At 39.5% G+C, this 25,496-nt stretch overlaps 1 protein-coding gene across 1 annotated transcript; it reads right to left on the minus strand.

The window, feature by feature from the left end:
- Window positions 1–170: 170 nt before the first annotated feature.
- Window positions 171–23,855, minus strand: LOC103424312 (protein virilizer homolog). The gene is made up of 28 exons (XM_070811886.1): window positions 23,603–23,855; window positions 23,272–23,360; window positions 20,596–20,719; window positions 19,503–20,126; window positions 18,980–19,348; window positions 18,779–18,883; window positions 18,466–18,648; window positions 11,161–11,302; window positions 10,886–11,067; window positions 10,720–10,805; window positions 10,595–10,643; window positions 10,028–10,094; window positions 9,451–9,929; window positions 9,266–9,365; window positions 8,740–8,867; window positions 7,918–7,985; window positions 7,619–7,835; window positions 6,824–7,039; window positions 6,516–6,671; window positions 6,374–6,427; window positions 6,069–6,283; window positions 5,896–5,965; window positions 4,885–5,153; window positions 3,957–4,137; window positions 2,484–3,857; window positions 1,666–2,400; window positions 1,360–1,431; window positions 171–472 (listed from the first exon to the last, which is right to left on the minus strand). Exons 1-28 carry the CDS (start codon window positions 23,675–23,677, stop codon window positions 452–454), a joined length of 6,450 nt encoding a protein of 2,149 aa, XP_070667987.1. The 5' UTR covers window positions 23,678–23,855; the 3' UTR covers window positions 171–451.
- Between the last annotated feature and the right edge of the window lie 1,641 nt (window positions 23,856–25,496).

Below are 25,496 nucleotides of genomic sequence, written 5' to 3' on the forward strand. Positions count from 1 at the left end.
TTTTATATCTCATACTATACCAGTGTTGAAGCCTTCAAGAAAATTGTTTTCAAGAGACGTTCTTAAAAAAATGTATTGAAAAATGATGAATTTTTTTTAATAGACTACCAAACAGACCCTCCTAAAGCGAATCTCTCAAAACCAAGAAACACAGCCTTAGAAAGGCAACGGATGAAAACATTCGCTGATATATCGATATTTTCATGAAGGAATTACACTAATATTACACCTTTTCTTATAATGTTGAATGACATTATCAAGGTGGGAAAATAATAATGTACAGTTTTATAGTACATAATCGATACAAAATTTCAGGGGACCAAAATTAAATGATTGATCAAAGGTTAACTCCTAGATGCTTTGGGGTTGCAAGCCTTTGATCGTCACTCGATAGCTCCGAGTATACCCTAAAAGGAAGCATGAGAGACTCTTCCGACTCTTGGTCATTCTGTTATATCTGGCCCAACTTCTCCTGTTAATTCACATGAAACAAAACAAATCTAGAGCGTTGGAACGGCATAGTATCCGAGAAGAGAAAACAAATAAGAAATATGCCATTCTCCTCCAGGCAGAAACATACAAGGAGAGAACAAATAAAGCAAACCGAAAACGCATACAGGGATGAGTCTCGACTCGGTTATTAAAATTTACAAAGACATGTTCGGAGCAAACAAGGACAAGACATCGTTTTTAAGCCATAAAAAGAAATTTGCAAACAATCCAGAGGAAAGAAGCTTTTAGCCATAACTGGGATCACAAAAGCCAAAATAAAAAACAGAAGATAAAAATGAAGGGGAAAACATGAGCATATTAACTAAGGACCTATATGGGAGGAGAGAATTCAAGCATGGGCATTTTGTTCTATGTTTTAGATTACTTGGGGTTCGTTTGGAAATGCTTTTAAAATGACTGAAAGCGCTTTTAGCAAAAATGTTTTTGGCCTCCAAAAGCACTTTAAGTGCTTTTCCAAAGATTCACTAGCATTTTTCCTAAGGATTGGTACCATAAACATTTTCACCAAAAGCGTTTTCATCCATTTTGAAAGCACTTCCAAACGAGCCCTTAATCAGATTATCCATGCATACCAAGACTGAATTAGAAGACAATTTTCAAAACACGTGATTACAAGAATTCCTATACGGTTCTTTCAAACCCATTCGTACACTAGTTATTTCAAAGTATCTAATGTTGTATGGCTTTTTTTTTCATAACCATTTTAGCCTCAGTTGTATAAACCCTATACATTTGGTGATTCAATACAGATTCCCCATTATTCCAGATTAAGAAAACCAATATTAATAAGTGGAAACATGAACTCGCAGGCTGATAGAGGGGGCCTAAGACAATAAGAAAAAATACCTGAAGCATCTGCATTAACTTTGGATGCTGCTCCAAAAGCTGACAAAGCTTATCTCTGTCACTCAATAAAGACTGCCATAGAAGGAAAACGAATAATCAGAAGAGACCAAAGGCCACACCGGTCAAACAAATCTAAAAGCTTTAGGCAGAAAGTATTCCCCCCACCCAAACAATTTAAAAAGATCTATTTGAAGAAGCTCCAAAACTGAAGTTCTTTGCAGAAAGATGCCACAAAAGGGTCTGAAGGAAAATTCAAAACTCATGAAAAGGTCTTTTCACTCTGCAAGGATCCTAAGTAACAAATACCTGAATAGCTTCTGGAGACTTGAAGTATTCATGTAATGACATTGCTGGATCTTGTTGCGATATAGCATCCCCTGATTGATGCATTGCTTGCTGTTGCGAATGGTCAACTTGCTGTTGCTGCTGTGCATGAGCAAACTCCTGCTGTTGGGGTTGATAGTAGGCATGCATAGGTGAAACATGTGGCTGTTGCAGAATCTGTAGTGAATGCATTTGAACTTGGTTCTGCATGGATACACCTTGCTCCAACTGTTGTGAAGCTTGCATAGGTGGCCTAAGATGTTGGGGTGGTTGTGGAGGACGTGGAATCTGTGGTGGCTGCAACGGCTGCAACTGACCAAGGGAATGAATTGCTTGAATTGAAGACTGAGCGATAGAGAGATTCTGCAAAATAGTTGCATTGTCGCCTTGCAGCTGAGTTGGGATGCTTCCATAAAGACCCATAGAATTAGAACCAGGCCGGAAAACCATGTGTGGCGATGGCGAGTAGGTATTCACTCTGGCCCCTGAAGGTGTGGTAGAACTCTGAGGAAGTTCAGTTGTTCCCGCACTAGTCTGATTATTCATTGAAGACTGGTTAATAGTTCTATTGGGTGTTAAATTATATGGACTAGATGAAAAAGGAGGTGGTGTAGGAGGAAGTGGTGGAGGTGGTCTGACAGTCCCACTAGGAGAAGAGATGGAATTTCTTGAAGATGTGGAACCATTATTGAATGCAGAAAGATAATCTGAACGAATCTGCAATGAAGCACAGCAAAGGGTTATATAAATGCAGATAAACCAGCAAGAGACAGGTGAAGAAAAATGTCTATAGAACTTACCTGAAAGGGTGTTGGAAGTGGCTGCTGTACATCAGTCATAGAGTTCATAAAAGGGGATGATTGACTTGGAACAGAATCAGAAGTCTGCGATATCACAGCTGTTGAGGGAAGTGGCATGGGAGTTGAGGGAGGTGGCATGGGAGGTAAAGGAGGTTGATTTGGAAAAAATCTCTGGTCATAAAATCCTGGAGGCACATTGTTAGCATTGCCAGCACGTTGTGGACTATTCTTCGGAAAGAAATTCTGTGGAGTCATCCTAGAACCCACTGGTATCTGTATGGAAGATGCTGAAGAGTTATTATAAGCAAAGACAGGGAATCTAAGATTATTTGCTGCCGTTGCAGAGTCAAAACTACTAGAGGCCTTGTGTAATGTAGCATTCTTCGTGTCATCGGAATGCTCAAAGTACTTTTTATCTGAAGAAATACTTGGTTCACGGGTCAATGGAATTTCAGGACGCGAAACTGACATCCTAGAAGAAAATTCACCTTGTGTGTTCTCATCCATATTAGATGCTACTGGAGTCACCAAGTCACTCTCTGTCTCTTCAACAATAGAGTGGGGAGAATTTTGCTCAACAATGACAGGGGCAGGCTGTTGCAGGTTATCATCCGGCTGAGGAAAGGGCAATTGGTCATCAGGTTCAGACTCCTCACCGTCAAATACTATGTCAATGCCCTGAAGATCATCATCGAGATCCGCTTTCAATTGTTTAGGTTTGTTGAACTTCTCCGTAGCTGTGTCATTCACAGGAGTTGTACTCTTCATTGGTACAGCCGCATCTGCAACTACTGGTGACACTATATTCTGACGTTCCCTTTGCCTGGCCATAAATTCATCGACATGAATTGACGGAGGTCTCCCACCAGTAGATCCCACCCGCTGGACTGCTATTACATTAGAATTAGAAACGCCATCATTCCTTTCTCTTGCAACATAGTCATCAACATGCATGGAAGGAGGCCGGCTGGTATTTGGTTTGCGCTGCCGAAAGGTATCCCTACGAGTAGGACCCGATGACGCAATAGTTGAACCCAGTCCTCGTGAAAACACATTTTGATTTGTGGTCTCAGCCGTGGAGTTTTCTCCTCTCGCGCGCCTATTTGGCCCATCAAGTGATTGCGGCTGTTTCCTCTTAAGATTTGATTCTGACGATTTATCGGGACAATCCCACTGAAACTTGTCTCCAAGTGATCCTTGGTAAAGATAATCGTCAGCCATTTCAGCACCACCATCTGGCATTATATGGATATTTGAAGAAACTAGAATATTTGGCGGCAGAGGAATGGAATCAGCAGAAAAGACATCATCCACCTTTAACAACGAACTAGGTTTCTGCAACAGCAGTGTTAATGATTTCGCAGATTCTAGAACCTGTGCATGGATGAAGACGATGTCAGATATTAATACTATGCAAAAACAATTGGAGATTACAAAGAATTCTATGAAAGAATAAATCAAAACCAGTTATACCTGATACAAAGGGGTTTGAGTATGAGAGTCAGCAATATGGTTAGCCTCCATTGTCTTCAATAGAGAGGTCAATTCATAAATATAGCTCAAGTTTTCATCAGGCACACCATCTGCTTCAGCTATATCATCATCAGAAACTCCGAACAGGAGTTTTACCGCAACAACCATGTCTGGATTCAATCTAACAAAGAAGTAAGCCATAAGTCTAACCAGTGACGTGGATATTAAAAAAAAACCATTCAAAAGCTTGAAGAATGCAGATACCGAACAGAAGAAATCAAAACCAATAAATATAGCACATGTGCATAGAGACACCCCAAAATACATCAGAACTCAAGGACAGAAAGGAACAGCCGGTAGCACAAACCTTGTTCAAGTAAGGTCATACAATTGAAAAGCAAAGTTACTTCAGGTGATCAAATAGAATTCTAATATAATGGTTCTAAACAAAAAGCTAAGTTTACTTAAGAAATAATATTTTAGTGAAACCTAAAGTAAATGCATATTTGGAAACCAATGCCAAAATCACCATCCTCAAAATTGACTTGCAAGCATTTCAAAATCTGTTTGAGGACAGCCCCAGTACTCCTAATTCTAGCCAATGTGCCTCATTGTACAACAAAAGGCCCATTGGAAAAATAAAATATATGGCACCATCTTGGCCTCAGTGAGCAACAAAATCCCTACAAATGAAAAAAAAAAAACACTAACTTTAAGGGAGTGTCATCTTTTATAGCTCTGAAGTTTGCCAAGTATGTGAAACAATAGAAGGAGAAAGAATACGGTTCAACAACACAATACTGTGAAACCTTAATGGTTTTTAGGCAAACAAATTGACAGTGTTAAACAACTCAAAACATACAACAATTAACAAGCCTACACTAAAAATGTGATTTCGTAAAGTAGCCAATAAGGCAAGAGTAATCACCTTTCCCCATCAAGGCAGAAGCGGAAAGATCCCAGAGACAATGCATTGACAGTCTCAATTCCATAACTTGACAACCCTTCTTTCAAGTCAACTGATCTTAACAAGCTTTTACAGCAACATAACAATGGGGGACTCTTTCTCCATTCATGATCCTCAACAGAGAGGGCAGGATACAAAGTGGCTGCTAAAGCTTTTTTACCTTCACTACAAGCACCCAGTTCTTTAAAAGCAATAAGACAGGCAAGTAATTCTTTTCCAACTGGTAGAACCTGGAAAGCAAGGAGCATCAACGGATCAAATAAGAAGTTCCAAATCTTTTACTGGTTTCTTCCATTTGGTACAGGTTTTGGATATTACAGCTATATCTTTAGTTGTCTGATTCTGATGGACCCCTTGTCCATCATGCTTTATGCTTCTCTATCTCTCCCCAATTACTTTCTTATAAGAAAAAGATAAAACTAAGAACTCTTTCCTCGTCTAGATATTAGTTATCTTATCTGAGTGAATATTTTAAGAGGTCGCACTTGGTGCGATGGCAAGTGCCTTCGCCCATGAGCGGTAGGTCTCGGGTTCGAGACTTGGGAGCAGCCTCTCCATAAAATGGAGGTAAGGCTAGCCGACATTCACCTCTCCCAGACCTTGCGTAAAGCGGGAGCCTTGTGCACTGGGTACGACCTTTATCTGAGTGAATATTTTACTATGTGAAGTTGATTTAGTCACTTGTCAAATTAATAATTCCATAACAGCAATGTGAAGTTGATTTAGTCACTTGTCATATTAATAATTCCATAACAGCTCAAAATCATCGTAAGTCCCAGAAAATTATTATCTCCAATACTCAATTTTCCCAAATATCTTCAGAATGCCGAGCATTTGCTTATTTTGTGTTCAAGCGCAATTCTTAATTACTCTTTCAGACCCAGTATAAAACAAAAACTAGCTCCTGTAGGAACATCACATTGACCAACATACACTAATCCAACTTCAGGTACAGAGGAAGGAGGGAGTTACCTGACAAAACCTGAGGAGATACTTTAAAAAGATTTTGCAATCGTCAGTAGTCAACTTTTCAAATTCGTTCCTATTAAACCAGAAGTAGTTTAGCATACACAAGGTCAAATTGTATCATCCAATTAAAAAGAAAAGAAATAATGGTAATATAAATATGTATCTTATCTACTTACAAATCATTTTTCCCCGCATGGTGCAGAGATGCTTGAGAATTAAAAATCAATGAGAAGGACTTGAATACAGGGAGGCACCAATTGAGCAAACCGAATCCAAATGCAGCTGAACTTCTACCATCGAGATTCTGTATTCCACCTGTCTCAATGCCAATTAAACACCTATTCAACACTCTAGTGAGCAACTGAAATGCACCCTCCTTTAATAATGGTCCCTACGAAACGAAAAGCAGAGTTAAAAATCCAATGATTTTTTTATAGATAAAGGGAAGGTAACAAAATAAATCAAAAATTAAAATGCAAACCTCGGCACGTGGATGCTCCAATAAGCTAGCAATGAAATCAAGATATCTGTAAACCTGGTGAGGGAGAGAGAGAGAAGAGGGGACACTTAAACATACAACAATACACAAACTATTAAACTTTTATCAGTGGCAAGAAACTTGCCTTATAAGCATCCGAATCTGATGGAGAAGGCGAGTCATAAGCATGATCACGAATCCATGAGAATATGGGTCGTAAAAGTACGGGAAAACTTTCTGCTCTTTGGCAAGCAATACGAATAATAAAGACTCGAAGCATGTCTTGAATGACCACCAGTGCCTGTTTAAAGTGATCTCATTAGTCGTGCAAGATGACAAAAGCGGCAAGTATTCATTAAGAATGGGTCCACTGCCTACTCTTTTCTCTCAGAAGTATGAAAAAGAAAACAAAAAGTAAAATAACAGGCAACTTCACTGAAAGAAATCACATACGGAAATAGCATAATGTTGGATAATCTGAGCAACTTTGTCAAGATGTGGGGTCAACTGGCTGAGCAGCTTCTCCAGATGCTCATGATGCAAATACCAATTGACCTGTCTCTCCTTCTGAGGACCCAAAACAGTCCCCACAGACAACTTTCTAAGGGCACTCAACAAGGGCATCCCATTTTTCCAGAGCCAGACCCCTTCATCAGGTAATAAATCATTCTTGCATTCCCAGAAAGGAAGAAAACACAAGAGGAAACATGTTAAAACCACGTGTCACACATCGTTTGGCAGTCCATTAAGGTGGAAATTATAACATATCTGATGGTTTAGGCAAAGTATGCCAGGTTTACCAACTCAATAAACAAAAATTTATCAGAAAAGAAAACTAGATGTGGTCAATAATCGTTGATTATATCCAAATAACAATTTAGACTTAAACCCAACGAATTGAGTACAGTTCAAGTTACCGGCTAAGAAAAGAATGACTGCGAAATTTACAAAGTGAATAATCAGCATAACATGATGCTCTTTGGTGCATCAAGTGCACAATAAACAGAAACCAAGAATGGAGGAAGCGCCACTAATTACAGATACATGAGGGTTATTAAAGAGCACATTGAACACTCTAGGCATGCTAAACCACTGCTGTTTTAAATGATCCTGAGACTAGGAAAGGCTTAAGACAGCTCTATGTCAAGCTCCATTTGAAACATATCTTAAATTTTTCAGTAAATCGATTACAAAGAACATGATATTCCCACAAAACAAAAGAGAGGGAACAAGAGAAGAAATGCATACCAGAAGACAAAGCAAACTACATGTTTCCTTTGGACCCAAGGCCAGCAAGGAAGGAACTTGAACATTTGCAAGGAGGGAGTGGAAAAGACCAGGAGTCCAGCCATAGACTGGCCAACAAGCAAGTGCCGACGCAAGAAGGTGACAGATAGCTCCAAAACCAAGCGCAGAATCAGGATAAGGAGAGGATAAGTCCGCTGCACATGCGGCTAATTTTGGACTGCAATTGAATAAGTTCGGTCAAATTATATGAATAAAACTAAAATACCTAGGGAAGAGGAAAATGAGGATGACGCAGTTACCTTACTTCTCGGTGCAATCGTAGAAGGGCATTCAATAACTTGGTATTTCTGTGCTGCTCTTGTACTTCCTACAGATACCAGTCCAAAGACCACATTTTAACAGACAACTGGTGAGAGCATACAGTGGTTAAGTCCCAAACAAACTCAAAATTAAAAGGTGGCAGCAAGTTCATGCAATCCCCAAATCTTAAAACAGAAGCATGGAACATCAAACATTTTCTCTTTACAGATCAGTAGGATGTAATGAAATTTCCATTTAACAGTTTGTTAATAGTGTGAGGTAGTGAAAGCATCCTTTCTCAAAAATGAGATATATTCATGGACAAATTACTCTATCCAAACACAGCTATTCTCTGCCCAAAATAGAAGGAAAAGTTTTCCCTCTTTTCTACAAGTCATGGGGTAAAATGAAATGAAAATTCCATTTAGTTAGATTCATAGCCAATCAATCCTATGATATAACATGACCAAAACTACAGCTTCAAATGTCTACACAATACACATCTAAGAACCCTAGTCCGAGTATCCTTTCTCAAAATTTAGTTAGATTCTAGCCAATCAAAAATATGATATAACATGACCAAAACCGTAGCTGCTAACGTCAACACATCTACACTATGCCCTAGATAAAAGGTTGTTCTATCCAATGAGAGTACCAACATTTCAAAATCTCTAACATGAATCATGTGAGCATCCAGATTAGATAATAACCATTTTACAGACACAACTTTGCTACAATATGAACTGCTGCTTCTCTCAATCAAACAAAAGTTCCCATATAGAAATCAATCATAAAGAAGCTAGAAACAAAATGTAGCAAACCTGCAATTTCTGCAACAAATTGATCAACAACACAATTGTAGGAATCAGAAGATCAACTAAACTCTGCTCACGATTACGTTCTGACAATAAATCTGATGTAGTATTGCACTCCTCATCAACAAGGTAATCTGTTCAAGACAAAATAAGAGCAAATTTTTCAAAAGTCCAACAAAATGGACCTATTAAAATATCAGAATATTGTATAATAGGAAGTGTCGGATTTGAGAAGAAGGTTCTCAAAGAAATGAAAGGAATCTGTAACTGCAACAAAGTTAAAAGCAAGAGGAAGAAAAGTTGGGGAAGCCAAATTGAATACAGCACAGAACATAATAAACAGAGCAAGGACTTAGAAATATACAGATAACTCTTAACACTGAAAAGTTGAAGTGGACATGAAATCACCTCTTCCCCCCAAGTCTAAAGTGTAAAAATATTTGGATTTTGATGGGACAAGTTTGGTTGCAAACTTTTTAGGGGAACACTTTTAGTGGTTATACATACAAATCAACTATTCCAATCAACATACCATAACTGTTCGAGGACCTCTCAAGCATACCCCTACAATTGACCAGAACTGCATATATTATTGGTACAACACCTTCATCGTACAGAGTAGCAGCAACAGTCTACATCAACAAGACAAACATGAGCAACATGAGCAACATAAAAAATTCACTATAATGGTAAATACAAAAGTAGAAAATCACATACTGAGTTCTCTGAAATGAACGCTAAAATGCGAAATGCTGTTGTCAACTGTGCTACGGAAGAGTCACGAAGATTAACACCATCAAAAGTCTTGTCAGATATAAACTTTCCAAGATTTTCCATAACATTAACATCAGAACCACCAGAGGTATCTCCAACAGCATTTTCTACATCAGCCAAATCTGACACCAGTGGGATGTTTGAAGTCAAGTGGGCATCTCCTCCAGAAGCCAACCCAGCAGCATACTGTATAAGACCTGTTGCCCCATTTTTATGATATACTACACCAGCATCTATCCATTCCAACAGCCGTGTGGGGGCATCTTTTCTATTTGACCCAGGAGAAGAGGAATGTAACGCCCTATGGAGCTCCATAACATGTCCAATCCATGATCCAAGAGAAGATGCAGTGGAATCAGAAACAATAACTTCAAAAATCTCAGCAGCTGAGTGAAATATGGCAATATTTAACGGCGAGGCTCCTGAATATCCAGAACATCAACTGTGTAAATGAATAACTAAAAGTACATAATTGTCAAACTTTCAGATTTAGTCTTTAGATGAAGGTCAAGTGTAGAACCACTATTTTTAGCAACTGGCTCTGGTTCCTTGGCAGAATGTAAAGCTTCAATCAAAATTTTAACAGCCTACAAAATGGATATGCATTCATTTGTCAATAAACTGAAATATGTATCTATAAAGAATAATAGGATTACCAAGAACAACAAACAGAACTATTGTCCAGACACCACAGATACTACCTCGTTAGATTTTGATATTTGTAAAGGCATCATACACATCCACATTTGTGATCAGAATTGTATACCAGAATAAAGTTGCATAATACTGCTTAAGTTAGTTGGTAAACCCTCTTTGGCTTGTATCTTATACCTAAGTTCAAACACTTTGTACCAGTCAAATAAAATAAAACAGAACTTCAAAGTTATAATATGTGATGCAGATGAAAACTTTAGAATTCAATATAAGAAAATGAGTTACCAATAGTAGATCATTAATATATAAGAAATATTTCCAAAAGCCAAGATAAGTTCCACATAGATGATAGGGTTGCTAGTTTAAATTGGTTGGAAGAAGACTTGTGCATTAGTTATTACTATATGGTTTCAGATAGCATATTCATCAGTACCTCCGGAAAATATCCCAGAGCCAATAATGCTTGGCGTCCACAGTCAGACCTGCAAATCATAACAGAAAAGTGGATAAAGACCATGTATAAACAACGCACAATCAACAAGATGAATTCCATTCCACCTTGCAAGAGCACATAGTTCCCACAACACCCATAAAAATTCTTCGGAGTTTCGTGCTGCAGTAAGCAAACGGTCTACAGCAGTAACCTGCACCAAAGCATTAGAAGGTTGCTAATTTAGCTGAAGGTCTGTAATATTTTGAAACCAAAAGGAGACAAAGGACTAACCACCCTCAAATGGACCCCAACAATAATTCCAACATCCTGCGGAGCACAAAAGAATCCTTTGGATAATGAAACAGATGCATATCGAAGAGGAAGACACGCATCCTTATTCACATCATCAGCACCCCTTAGGGCATGTATTATTGTTGCAGAAAGTTCAGGGTGGTGCAGAAGAAAAATTAAGCCTGAGTAAGAAAACATGCAATGTCATAATTATCATTAACATGATCTGGATTTGACAGATAGGAGGCTTGAAAATAGGACAGCATTAGAGAGACCTGAGCGACAAAAAAGAAAGGAAAGAATTATGGCCTCAACTGATGACACAACATCCACAAATATGTCCATTGCACGTCCGACTTCTAAACGCAATATGGATGACGACAATATTGCAACTGATAGAGGTAGAAATCCCTTGTCCTGCTACCAATGTATTTTAAACATTGCTTAGTAAATAATTAATATGGTTGTATTGTATAAACATTGAGCAAAAAAGAAAAAAGTTAAAATATCAGTCCCAAATTGCAATATAAATTCCAATACATAAACTAAACAAGAACAAATATCAAAATTTAACTGTGATGTGGAATAAAGAGAAAGTGAGAACACACAGGAAAATGATACGAAAGTTGGAAAACAATTTATGGACTTGATTGCAAAACTTCATCTGATTAAGGGAGTGAGCAACAACAACAACAACAACAAAGCCTTTTCCTACTAAGTGGGGTCGGCTATATGAATCCTAGAACGCCATTGCGCTCGGTTTTGTGTCATGTCCTCCGTTAGATCCAAGTACTCAAGTCTTTTCTTAGGGTCTCTTCCAAAGTTTTCCTAGGTCTTCCTCTACCCCTTCGGCCCTGAACCTCTGTCCCGTAGTCACATTTTCGAACCGGAGCGTCAGTAGGCCTTCTTTGCACATGTCCAAACCACCGGAACCGATTTTCTCTCATATTTCCTTCAATTTTGGCTACTCCTACTTTACCTCGGATATCCTCATTCCCAATCTTATCCTTTCTCGTGTGCCCATACATCCCACGAAGCATCCTCATCTCCGCTACACCCATTTTGTGTACGTGTTGATGCTTCACCGCCCAACATTCTGTGCCATACAACATCGCTGGCCTTATTGCTGTCCTATAAAATTTTCCCTTGAGCTTCAGTGGCCTACGACGGTCACACAACACGCCGGATGCACTCTTACACTTCATCCATCCAGCTTGTATTCTATGGTTGAGATCTCCATCTAATTCTCCGTTCTCTTGCAAGATAGATCCTAGGTAGCGAAAACGGTCACTTTTTGTGATCTTCGCTAGATTGCTCCGGTCATTAGTGTGGATAAGTATATAAATGGATAGAGATAGGAAAGCAAAAACAAGATGTACGTGGTTCACCCAGATTGGCTACGTCCACGGAATAGAGGAGTTCTCATTAATTGTGAAGGGTTTACACAAGTACATAGGTTCAAGTTCTCCTTTAGTGAGTACAAGTGAATGATTTAGTACAAATGACATTAGGAAATATTGTGAGAGAATGATCTCGTAACCACGAAACTTCTAAGTACCGGAGTGTGGTATCGTCTTGACTTGCCTTATCTGTCTCATAGGTAGATGTGGCATCTTCTCTGGAAGTACTCTTCCTCCATCCAGGGGTGGTATATGTAGCTGGTGGGGATGCACAAGGTAATGTATCAATTTCACTTGAAGCTTACTTGTACTTTCAGGCTTGGTCAAGCGCGATACAAACCATGTAGTAGGAGTCCCCAAGTCGCCGAGCTAGGGGATCTGCTGAAAGAGTTGACAGACAAGGTAAGCAATCAGAGCTCCGGCTGATTGTTCACATTCTCCCTATCTTGCAGGCAGCATGAAGGATAAAGAGAAGAAAAATGAGAAGAGATGATATGGGATACTTTTGCTTTTGAAGAAGTAACTTTCCACAGGCTTATTCTTGAACTGGGCTGGAGGGTTTTCTGGTTTCCTCCAGAGTATAAGGCCGACTGAAGAATTTGAGGGTCAAAACAAGTCCATCAAATCTAGAGTACGTTCGACCCTGCTGATATGGGATACTTGTGCTTTTGACAGAGTAGTGGATGTATCGGCACGTGTGCTGTTACGCTTGTCTCCACATGCTTCCTTGTATCCTTCTCACTTGCCCTATCTGTTCCTTAGGCAGATGCGGTATCTTCCCTGGAAGCATAAGATGTTGAAGATGAGTACTCGAGAGCAATGCCAGGTAAGTAATCAGGTAAGGGGTTCCAGGCAGTCAGTTCCTGGCTGGAAGCTTGGTTCCAAGTGCTGACTGATTGCTCTCTTTCTCCTTGTCTTGCAGGTAAGAACAAGGCCAAAGGAAAAGACAGGGAAAAAGCATGATATGGGATACTCTTGCTTTTAACCCTGATGATATGAGATATTCTTGCTCTAGTATAGCTTGTTTACAGAGGTATTATCGGGGGGAAAGAAAGCTGAATATTTCGAAAGGCTTCGTTGGGAGTGCCCTCTCAAATAAGAGGAAGGGTTGAGCATTTTTGCAGGTCTGCCTGTCCGTTGGGGATGGAGGTCGACATATATAGGAGTCTCCCTAACATCAAGTAATAATGCTATTCCTTTACCCTGCTTGGTCATAGCACGGTAGTGGGAGCTGCCAGCTTCACATGTTTTAACTTTGTCAGAGCACTTTGAAAAAGTGGTCTGTGGTATCTGGAAAGCTGATGTTGCGTGTGAAGATTACAGACAAGCTTTATCCAAGGAGATCCAGCTCTTGAAGTTGGGAAAGTGGTGCCTCTTCGATTTTCGAACAAGCAATCCTGTCGGGGATCTGGCTCTCGAGATTCGGAGAACGATGCCTCTTCAATTTTTGAGAAAGCAATCCTGCTGGGGGTCTGGCTCTCGAGATTCGGAGAGCGGTGTTTCTTCGATTTTTGAGAAAGTAATCATGTTAGGAGTCTGGCTCTTGAGATTCGGAGGGCGGTGCCTCTTCGATTTTGGAGCAAGCAATTTTGTTGGGAGTGTTTTCTCGAATGTGAGTAAAGGTTGGGCATGTTTGCTAGTCTACCTTGCCACGAAGCACAGAGGTTGACACACAGGGACTTTCCAATTATCCAGCAGTGGTACTGTTCCTTTACCCTCTCTTCGATTTTTAAGAAAGTAATCATGTTGGGAGTCTGGCTCTCGAGATTCGGAGGGCGGTGCCTCTTCGATTTTGGAGCAAGCAATCTTGTTGGGAGTGTTTTCTCGAATGTGAGTAAAGGTTGGGCATGTTTGCTAGTCTACCTTACCACGAAGCACAGAGGTTGACACATAGGGACTTTCCAATTATCCAGCAGTGGTACTGTTCCTTTACCCTCTCTTCGATTTTTGAGAAAGTAATCATGTTGGGAGTCTGGCTCTCGAGATTCGGAGGGCGGTGCCTCTTCGATTTTGGAGCAAGCAATCTTGTTGGGAGTGTTTTCTCGAATGTGAGTAAAGGTTGGGCATGTTTGCTAGTCTACCTTGCCACAAAGCACAGAGGTTGACACATCGGGACTTTCCAATTATCCAGCAGTGGTACTGTTCCTTTACCCTTGTGGGTAATAATATGGTAGCTAGACCTTCAAAATTTGTGTCTAAACTTTGTTAGTGTTGTTTCTTTGCTATTCTTTTACCCTTCTTGGTCAGAGCGATGTAGTGGGAGCTGCAAGCTTCACGTGTCTCAACTTTGTCAGAGAACTTTGGCAAAGTTATCTGTGGTACCCATGAGCTACTGTTGCGTGTGGGAAGTGGGTGATTGAACAGTACGATTCATGTGCTTTCTACTTCGCCAGAAATCTTCGACAGAATGCCCATAATTTCCGCAAAGCTGAGTGTGCGTGTGACAGGTGCTGATAAGGCTGGAAAAGTAGGTGCCTCTTCGATTTCTGAGATCGGCCCTCGTGGTCTCTGAGCAGCCCAGCTTTTGAGAAAGCAAGCCTCTTCGATTTCTGAGATTGGCCTTCGTGGTCTTTGAGCAGCCCAGCTTTTGAGAAAGCAAACGCCTCTTCGATTTCTGAGATCGACCCTCGTGGTCTCTGAGCAGCCCAGCTTTTGAGAAAGCAAACACTTCTTCGATTTCTGAGCAGGCGCCTCTTCGATTTCTGAAGCTTCGTCGAGTGCAGATTTTTATAGAGGCTGACATTAAGTTTCAAAGCACACTTGAATATCCACCAGTAGAAGCTCCATTCTTGCACTTCTAAGATCTTGATTTGTCCGACCTCTTCTCTCTTCAACACCTTTGAAAATGTCTGGCCCCTCCGACCGTCGTTTTGACTTGAACCTTGTTGAAGAGGCAGCCCCGCCTTCTCCAGACAACATATGGCGCCCATCATTCGTCTCCCCTACTGGTCCTCTTACCGTTGGGGATTCCGTGATGAAGAATGATATGACCGCTGCGGTAGTGGCCAGGAACCTTCTCACTCCCAAAGATAACAGACTACTTTCCAAACGGTCTGATGAGTTGGCTGTTAAGGATTCTCTGGCTCTCAGTGTTCAGTGTGCAGGTTCTGTGTCTAATATGGCCCAACGCCTATTAGCTCGAACCCACCAAGTTGAATCATTGGCGGCTGAAGTGATGAGTCTCAAACAGGAGATTAGAGGGCTCAAGCATGAGAATAAACAGTTGCACCGGCTCGCACATGACTATGCTACAAACATGAAAAGGAAGCTTGACCAGATGAAGGAATCTGATGGTCAGGTTTTACTTGATCATCAGAGATTTGTGGGTTTGTTCCAAAGGCATTTATTGCCTTCGTCTTCTGGGGCTGTACCGCGTAATGAAGCTCCAAATGATCAACCTCTGATGCCTCCTCCTTCTAGGGTTCTGTCCAGTACTGAGGCTCCGACTGATCCCCCTCCGGTGCCTTCTCTTTCTGGGGCTCTACCGACTGCTGAGACTTCTCCTAAGCAACCTTTGTGAAGGCTCCCTCTTGTTTGTTTATTTTGACTCAAGTATATGTAAATATTTGTAACTTATCGGGAATATCAATAAATAAGCTTTCCTTCATTTCAACGTATTGTGTTAAATACACCAAAGCCTTCTTCGCTAAGTTCTTGAATTTTCTTTTGTTGAAGCTTGTATGTTGAAGCTTTGTGAGTGGAGCATGTAGGTTGAGGTAGTGTTCCCTTAATTTCCCGAGTGAGGAAAACTTCTCGGTTGGAGACTTGAAAAATCCAAGTCACTGAGTGGGATCGGCTATATGAATCTTAGAACGCCATTGTGTTCTGTCCTGTGTCATGTCTTCTGTTAGATCCAAGTACTCTAAGTCTTTTCTTAGGGTCTCTTCCAAAGTTTTCCTAGGTCTTCATCTACCCCTTCGGCCCTGAACCTCTGTCCCATAGTCGCATCTTCTAATCGGAGCGTCAGTAGGCCTTCTTTGCACATGTCCAAACCACCGTAACCGATTTTCTCTCATCTTTCCTTCAATTTCGGCTACTCCTACTTTATCCCGGATATCCTCATTCCTAATCTTATCCTTTCTCGTGTGCCCACACATCCAATGAAGCATCCTCATCTCCGCTACACCCATTTTGTGTACGTGTTGATGCTTCACCGCCCAACATTTTGTGCCATACAGCATCGCCGACCTTATTGCCATCCTATAAAATTTTCACTTGAGCTTCAGTGGCATACGGCGGTCACACAACACGCCGGATGCACTCTTCCACTTCATTTATCCAGCTTGTATTCTATGGTTGAGATCTCCATCTAATTCTCCGTTCTTTTGCAAGATAGATCCTAGGTAACGAAAACGGTCACTCTTTGGTATTTCTTGATCTCCGATCCTCACCCCTAACTCGTTTTGACCTCCATTTGCACTGAACTTGCACTCCATATATTCTGTCTTTGATAGGCTTAGGCGAAGACCTTTAGATTCCAACACTTCTCTCCAAAGGTTAAGCTTTGCATTTATCCCTTCCTGAGTTTCATCTATCAACACTATATCGTCTGCGAAAAGCATACACCAAGGAATATCATCTTGAATATGTCCTGTTAACTCATCCATTACCAACGCAAAAAGGTAAGGACTTAAGGATGAGCCTTGATGTAATCCTACAGTTATGGGAAAGCTTTCGGTTTGTCCTTCATGAATTCTTACGGCAGTCTTTGCTCCTTCATACATATCATGTATAGCTTGGATATATGCTACTCGTACTCCTTTCTTCTCTAAAATCCTCCAAAGAATGTCTCTTGGGACCCTATCATACGCTTTTTCCAAATCTATAAAGACCATGTGTAAATCCTTTTTCCCATCTCTATATCTTTCCATCAATCTTCGTAAGAGATAGATTGCCTCCATGGTTGAGCGCCCTGGCATGAACCCGAATTGGTTGTCCGAAACTCGTGTCTCTTGCCTCAATCTATGCTCAATGACTTTCTCCCAGAGCTTCATTGTATGACTCATTAGCTTAATACCCCTATAGTTCATGCAATTTTGTACATCGCCCTTATTCTTGTAGATAGGCACCAAAGTGCTCGTTCGCCACTCATTTGGCATCTTCTTCGTTTTCAAAATCCTATTGAAAAGGTCAGTGAGCCATGTTATACCTGTCTCTCCCAAAACTTTCCACACTTCGATTGGTATATCGTCTGGGCCTACTGCTTTTCTATGCTTCATCTTCTTCAAAGCTACAACCACTTCTTCCTTCCGGATTCTACGATAAAAAGAGTAATTTCTACACTCTTCTGAGTTACTCAACTCCCCTAAAGAAGCACTCCTTTCATGTCCTTCATTGAAAAGATTATGAAAATAACCTTTCCATCTGTCTTTAACCGCGTTCTCTGTAGCAAGAACCTTTCCATCCTCATCCTTGATGCACCTCACTTGGTTTAGGTCCCTTGTCTTCTTTTCCCTTGCTCTAGCTAGTTTATAGATATCCAACTCTCCTTCTTTGGTATCTAGTCGCTTATACATATCGTCATAAGCCGCTAACTTAGCTTCTCTCACAGCTTTCTTCGCCTCTTGCTTCGCTTTTCTATACCTTTCACCATTTTCATCGGTCCTATCCTTGTATAAGACTTTACAACATTCCTTCTTAGCCTTCACCTTTGTTTGTACCTCCTCATTCCACCACCAAGATTCCTTTTGGTGTGGGGCAAAGCCGATTAAGGGAGTGAGCAGATCAGAGAAATTTCAATTTAACTTGATTCTGGATAATGAAGTTAACGGAATTATAGTTAATTTGATCATGCAGTTGAATAAGCAATTTTAGTTTGAAGTGATTAGATAGACTGTCATCAACAATTTGGATATAGAGTTGAGCTAATAAAATATTGAAACTCTACCCCTGTGTTAGTCAGGTCTATCCAAAAACTATATTTCTCCACCACATCCCTCCTACCACATACTTAGTTTCCTTGCAAATGCTACTTCTACTCTCTATTTGGTCTGCCAATGTTCTGAAGTGTATAGTTTTCAAATCTAGCAAAGTTGGTCCCAAGCCTAGACTTTCACTCCTTTAAAATTAATGACAGAAGGTAACAGGCCGTACAACATAGAGACTATACAAATAAACCATATAATTAACCATATTTCAGTTTTTGAGGAAGTAGCTGAAAGAGCAAATAGGGAAATTTACCTTGAGAAGAGCCAGCAAATGCATGTCGATATCCCAATTTGAGAAACAACAATTTGAAGAAGCAATTAAGTTGTTGGATGCTTTATATGACGACAAACCTTCTGTCTGACCAAGAATCAAGGATTTGGTGGCTCGGGCAACCAGAGAAGGATCTTCAATTGGACCACGTGAATTTATCAATTTCTGCATAAACACTTGTCAATAAGTATGAACAAAAAAACTGCAATGCAGGTTTCTGGGACATCAAAAGTGGAAAAAATATACCCAAAGGTTTTACATAGTTAAAACCAAAAGCAACAAAATGACAACTGACCAACAGCTTTTTAAGTTGTGACTTTGCACAGATAAGCATGTCCAGAGTACCACTTGTGACCCTACCAAAAGTAGATAGACCACCCAATACCGACAAAGCTGCACACTGCAAAGAATGGAATTACCATAAGAAACCACTAATATTATAGTTCGCACAAACACAAGTAAAACCACAAACAGGGTCACCAAAGTGGAAGTATACCTCAAATGTTGAAGCAACCTCATAAAATCTTAACCGATGAAGAACGTAAGTTGCACAAGAAGCAATATCATGACGCTGTTTTTGCAATAACAGATTTAACAATCTACTATAACCATCACTGGCACCAGATAGGATTTTTTCATCTTCACGTGGCCACCAACCTAAAAATCCTTCACACCCAAAAGAATGCTGAGTAGCCTTCTCAACAACTCCTAGTAGCAGTAATGTAGTAGCAGCAGAATTCTGATTGCCACAACAAAAAGCATGTACAAGCTGCTCCATTCCCCCACCAGTAACAAAATGAAAGCAGCTTTCTCTTCCAGAGCACAAAAGAAAAGCCACACTCAACCCCAGCATGACATTTGTATTCTGAAAACAAATATACAACTTTAAAAAATCGATCACATTCAATGTGGGCACACAGGTGTAGAGAGAGAGAGAGAGAGAGAGAGCACATGCACTTTCATCTGTTGTATATTGAAAATATGAAGTACAGAAATGAAAGAAGTTGTAATTTAATCACCTGTGGAAGTTGGTGATGTACAACACTCAAGAAGTCCCTACTAAACCGAAAGTACTGACTTAACACATCCACCAACTGTTTAGAATTTGCTAATTCAACCTCAAACTCAAAAAGTCCGTTGTCTTCAAGTGATTCAGCTAAATCATTCCCTGATTCGCGTTTAAAGACCTTATAGAGCTCCATAAGCTCTGTTCTGGCCTCGCTAAGAACATTGCGCAACTCTTCACACTCACTGGATCTTCCCCAAGAAGAGGTGACATAAGAAGTGGCAGCTGATACTACAATGCCGACAATTTTATGCAATGCATCACCTAGATTGGGCAACTCACAGACCTTCAACATCAGTTGTAATAAATGCTTAGCTTCAACAGATATATCCGATGCCGCAACAGGTAGAGATAGAGTATTAAGAGTTGATATGGATTCCTCAATTTTCAGATTAGTTGAATGTAAAGCAAGAGGGAGGTCTTCAAGCTTTCCCTCAGTAGAGCTAACAAGATTAGTTATGGAGCTATCATCAAATTCAATGTTGAATTGCCCTAGATCTTCTGCCGTGTTTCCATATATGACTAAACTCAGACTGCGGTAGCTGCCCCTTACAACGAGATGATTAGTTACAACAGCCTGCAGATAAGCAATGACTCCTGTGAGAATAGTAAATAAAGAAAAACAACGATGTACCCATGAATGTTGTGTGTGTGAGAGACAGGAGACAGTTCATCAATAATAACAACTAGGTTCACCTATAGTTAAGAAAAGGAGAAGGGAACAGAAACAAAATGTCACCAACTCTTTTTCCTCTAAGTGCATTCGTCGACCTATTAAATTATGATTTTTTAGTATATGCTAGGCTAGAAATTTATTTCCTCCATAAAGAAGTAATTACACATAAGAAGTTTAAGATGACCTAAAATCATTACTTACGGAGGGAATTGGCAAATTTTAAAAAGCTAAAAAATATATATATCTATAAACAGGAACATACTCATCAGCTCAACATTGACAGTCAACCATCAAAAGATAATAAAAAAAAAGCAGTAGAACTTTGCAGAATACAGGATGTAACATTATCATGTGCCAATATGATAATTACCTCTACTTCTAGCACATTTGAAGAAGAAGGAGAATATAGGAAAGGCAGACAGAGGCGCCTGAACCTTGTCTCCCCCTCACATTGAACAAAAACCTCCAAAGCAAATGAAGGAGGTGAAGTGGCCCTGTAAACAACAATAGCACTTCAGAACATATGCAATATCTATCAAGCATAATCTGGCATAACAAGAAAACCAAATTTCAGGGGTAAAAGCCCAGAATTTCATTGATTTTTGGTATAAGAATGGAAACCTTTATTTTTAAAATTCAGAAAGAGAACAATATTTTAAAGAGAACAAATAAAGGCTAAGTATGGGTGAGCGGCTTCCAAGTTCCAATGGCTTGAGGCTAAGTGAGGAAGAAATAGACTACAAAGGGGACTAGAGATGCACTACATAATCATGACAAAGGCATGTAAGAGGGATTTGTTAGTGACTCCGAGTAGTTATTTGCAAATCCCTCTCACATTCCTTAATCAAGTAACTGTAGCACCCCCATAAGGCATGCAGAAGAACAAAGAAAGGGATATCTCTAAAAACTCTGCAGCTAAAACCCACAAAGAAGCCCAAAACATGACTCTATGATCTATCCCCAAATTCTGACACCTCCTCCATCTTTTTTTCAAAGCTTCTTGTCATTCCAAGCAAAACAGCAACAAAGCCTTTTCTCACTAAGGGCTGGTTTGGTATTGTTGTGCTTTGAAAAAAAACTGATGTGAGAATAAGCGACTGTACTGTGAGAATAAGCGACTGCGAAATAAATCAGCAGAGTGTTTGGTAAATTTTTTTTGTAAAAGTGCTTTTGGAAAAAAAAAAAAAAAACCGTCTGATAGTGGGTCTTTTCATTAAAGGAGCACTGCAGCTTCGTGTGCTTTGAAAAAAAGCCAATTTTCCAAAGCTGCAAATAGCAGCTTCAGCTTTTTCCTTTGATTTCAGCTTATTCTCACAGTAGCTTCCAAAATAAGCCCTTTTTTTTCAATGGTGCGATGGCAAGTGTCTTCGCCCATGAGCGGTAGGTCTCGGGTTCGAGACTTGGGAGCAGCCTCTCCATAAATGGGGGTAAGGCTAGCCGACATTCACCTCTCCCAGACCCTGCGTAAAGCGGGAGCCTTGTGCACTGGGTACGACCAAACGCCTAAAACCCTCACAGCTTTTTTTCATGGGTGCTTTTTTTTTAAGCACCTCACTCCCAAACCACCCCTAAGTGGGGTCGGCTCTATGAATCCTAGAACTTCTTGTCATTCCAAGCCAAACAAATGAAAAAAAAATGCCAATACACAACACTTCCCCCAAAAGTTTTCCAAAGTAACAATGCTTCTCCACAATAATGACCAGTATCCTCTGCTTCAAGTTTGCACATAATAGACCTTGAAAGTGAAAGAGATATATCAGACCCCCTACAGTCAACATTGTTGCACGTGTTGACCGTCCCATGAGCAATTCTCCAAACAAGCACTTGTACCTCACTACATATCCTAGCATTCCAAATCATTCGGGTTGGGTCGGGTTGGGTTTTGAGAATATAGGTAAACACAATATATTAATCAACCAATTAAAACAAGATTTGTAAGTAAGTCTTAGGAAATTCTAATTGAAAGCCCTCCCATCAACCTGGCCTAATAAAAGTAAACATTTTCAATCAATAAACTTTGATAAATTGATAATGGGGAAGAAAGCCTTCATTAATTTCAATCACATTTAGGCTCCTTCAGAGGTTAAAGTTCCAACCCAATAGGCAAGAGGATGAGTGACAAATTGTGAGTATAAGCCACCTATCCCCACCCTATTTATCTTCAGAAATTTAATCCTATCCTATCCCAACGCAAAGATTTTGAGTAAAAGAATTAATTCCCAGTGAAATGTTTCTTCAAAGGTTCTACAAGAGTCTCTGAACACCAAAGTGAAATGATAAACACAAAGGGAACCCCACCTGCTAGCACCATGGCAATACCTATTTCAGATGACAACATGCTAATTACTTCTCCACAATAAATGTGCATCCCTCTTAATCAAAACTTCAACACCTAAACCTCTTTTTCCTTAGATCTTGAAACGGATTCCCCTTCACTAAAGAATTCACGTTTTATCCCTTATCCTTGGTTACCACATAAAAGTCTCATTAAATTTCTGACACTGAATTTTTTAATGGAGAGAAAAAGATTAACTAAGTTACTAAACTTTGCAATACCAACTGGACTAATGTTTTTCTTTTCTTTTCTAATAAGAAATAGAAATATTCATTAAAAGAACATGTGGTGCGGTACAAAATTAGTGAACGAGGAGTCCACTTTAGAAGAACACTAAACATGTAACCTGCAGCAACAACTTATACCGAGGGGAGATACATCAAGATAAACAGAATTCCCAAAGACCTAGAAAACCTATATGTTTTCACATCTGACAAAATAAAAAGAATTCCCAGAGAATGATAGCTCCCCAACCTCTGCAGCTGAAGATATGGTATTTGTAAGATAGAAAAAAAAAATACTTTGTCAGATGTGAAAGCATTTCGGGCCGGATCTAAGCTACGGTATTTGTAACAAGCTTAAGTGAATGCTGAATATAATGACCAGCATGTTCATGTTCAGGCTTAATCTAAAAGATCGAATCACAATATTCTGAAATACACAAACAAAGGTAAAGGCTGAAAAAACTCCGAAATCAGTAAAGCCGCTTACCCAAGAAGTGTTACTGACTGAGAAGCAAAAGACACGTTCTGTTCAAGGAACTCGCAAGCAGTGATGACAATGGGCTCAGCAAATAATACCTAAAACCCACAATTCGCTTCGAATGAGTAACATTTAAATAATGGAAAGAAAAAGCAAGCATAAATTCAAAAAAAATTAGTACTTTATGCACACGGTGCAGTAATGCATTGGCAATACAGAATTCATAGAAAGTAAGAGTAACTAACAAATCAAAATTCGTAAGCTAATTGCAGAACAGGGACTAAATTAACCGAATGGCAGACAATTGAAAATTCAGAAATTGCGGAAGAGAGAGAGGAACCTCGTCGACGTATTCATCGAGATGGGGGTGAACGAAGGTCTGGGCGAACAACACACAAGGCTCGGGGCGACCCATTCTCTGTGATTTTCGAGTGCCTGTCAAGAAAACATGGAATTTGAGCCGTTGAATTTGAATTTCAAGGGTTTTGGAGGTTCTTCCCCGGAGGAAAAGGTGGGGGTTTTGAGAGTAAGAAGGCAAGAGGTTTTTTTTCAGGTTTGTCGCAGTGTCGCCGACCTGAATGAGAGATAAAATACGTCTTACCCAATAAATATAAAAGAAAGAAAAGTTTGGGAGATTTTAGAAAGAAAAGTTTGGGCTGATTTGGTATCCTGCTTTGAAAAAAAATTGTTTCTGTTATGTTGTAAGAATAAGAATTGTAAAATAAAGTTTTTGGTAAATTTTTTTGTAAAAGTGCTTTTGGAAAGAAAAAAAACAGTATGGTAGTGTATGGTAAACTTTTATGTAAAACAGTTGTGACCATGTGAAATGATCAAAAATTGTATAATACTAGATATTCCATTAATTTAATTTTCTTAACAAAGTGAATTACTATATATACTTTTTTTTTTAAATAAAAATATTTATAAACTTTATCTTAAATATTTATAAACTTTATCTTAAATATTTATAATTAAGAAATTTAAAAAAAAAATTCACATGTGAGGATAAGATGATCATTTCATCCCCTCCATTTCATCTCTTCCGAAGTCACTCCCCCATTCATAAACAAAGACATCACGAACTGAAATCGCATCCGGGTGCGTAGCTGAATTCTTTGATTGAACTGTTCTTTCTTCTTGATTGATGGTGCTCCTTCCATCTTTTCGTTTCGGTTTTAGATTTGGTTTTTGTTTTGGATTTTGATTTTAGATTGGTGCTGCTCATCGTTTATCTTGTAGTTTAGGAACAGAGGTTGAAGTGTTGGATTTGTGATGCGTATTGGATTAGCAATTCTTAATTTAAGGACCTAGATGGATAATGCTTATCCTCTTTCAACCAACAAATTGAGAAATATGGGAGATTGAAAGGTTTCGCAATATATAAGTAACCCAACAAAACCAGAGGAGCCTCAACATGGTTTCACAATAATATATATCTCTCTCTTCATTTTAACAACAATCGACAAACAGACAATCCCCCTCCTGAAATTTCTCTGTCCTCACCCACCTTCGTACCCTTCCCCTCTCTCGCGTTTCATCCCTTGTATCGAAACTCACATCTCATTTGAGGAGGAGATCAACTCGCAGCTCAGAACGTTTGCAATTGACTCACTCTCGTCCGGCATTTCGATCCTACAAAACAATTTGAATGTCGTTTTGTTATTTCTGGATCGAAGAAAAACGTTTATTTGTCTCACTGTGTCTTCGATATTGTATCTTTGAATCAAAGGATCAGTGTTTGTTTGGTGCGATGGTCAGGGTCAGATCGCCATCGTCAATCAGATTGAAGTTTGCAACCCGACGTATGACCAAGTTCATTTATTTTTTTACTGTTCATCCATGTTTTACCAAAATAAGTTGTTTTGTTGAAGCTGCTATTTCCAACTTATGGTTTTCAGTTTTTTTTTTCACCCATAACTTTGAAAAAAAAGTTGATTTAAAGTGTTTACCAAACACTTAAAATGCTCCAAATTTTTTCATACCCATTTTTTTTTAAAGTTAAGCTAAGCCAAACCTGGGCTTAATTTTGTATCGATATTGCCCAAGGCTCTTAAATAGTCAATTTTAGAAAGACATTAATAGTCAATTTTAGCTGGGGCTGGAGAACGGGTAAAGAAACAGCAGGTCGGAGCGGGTAGACAAGGTTTGGGGCGGCTATCCTCTGTTTTGTACGATTTCTTCCAAATATCATACTTCTTCTCAAAAAATCAAAAATAAAAACACTCGCACCTCAC

Source organism: Malus domestica, chromosome 14 (assembly GCF_042453785.1).
Source record: "Malus domestica chromosome 14, GDT2T_hap1".
In the NCBI taxonomy this organism is placed as follows: Eukaryota; Viridiplantae; Streptophyta; class Magnoliopsida; order Rosales; family Rosaceae; genus Malus; species Malus domestica.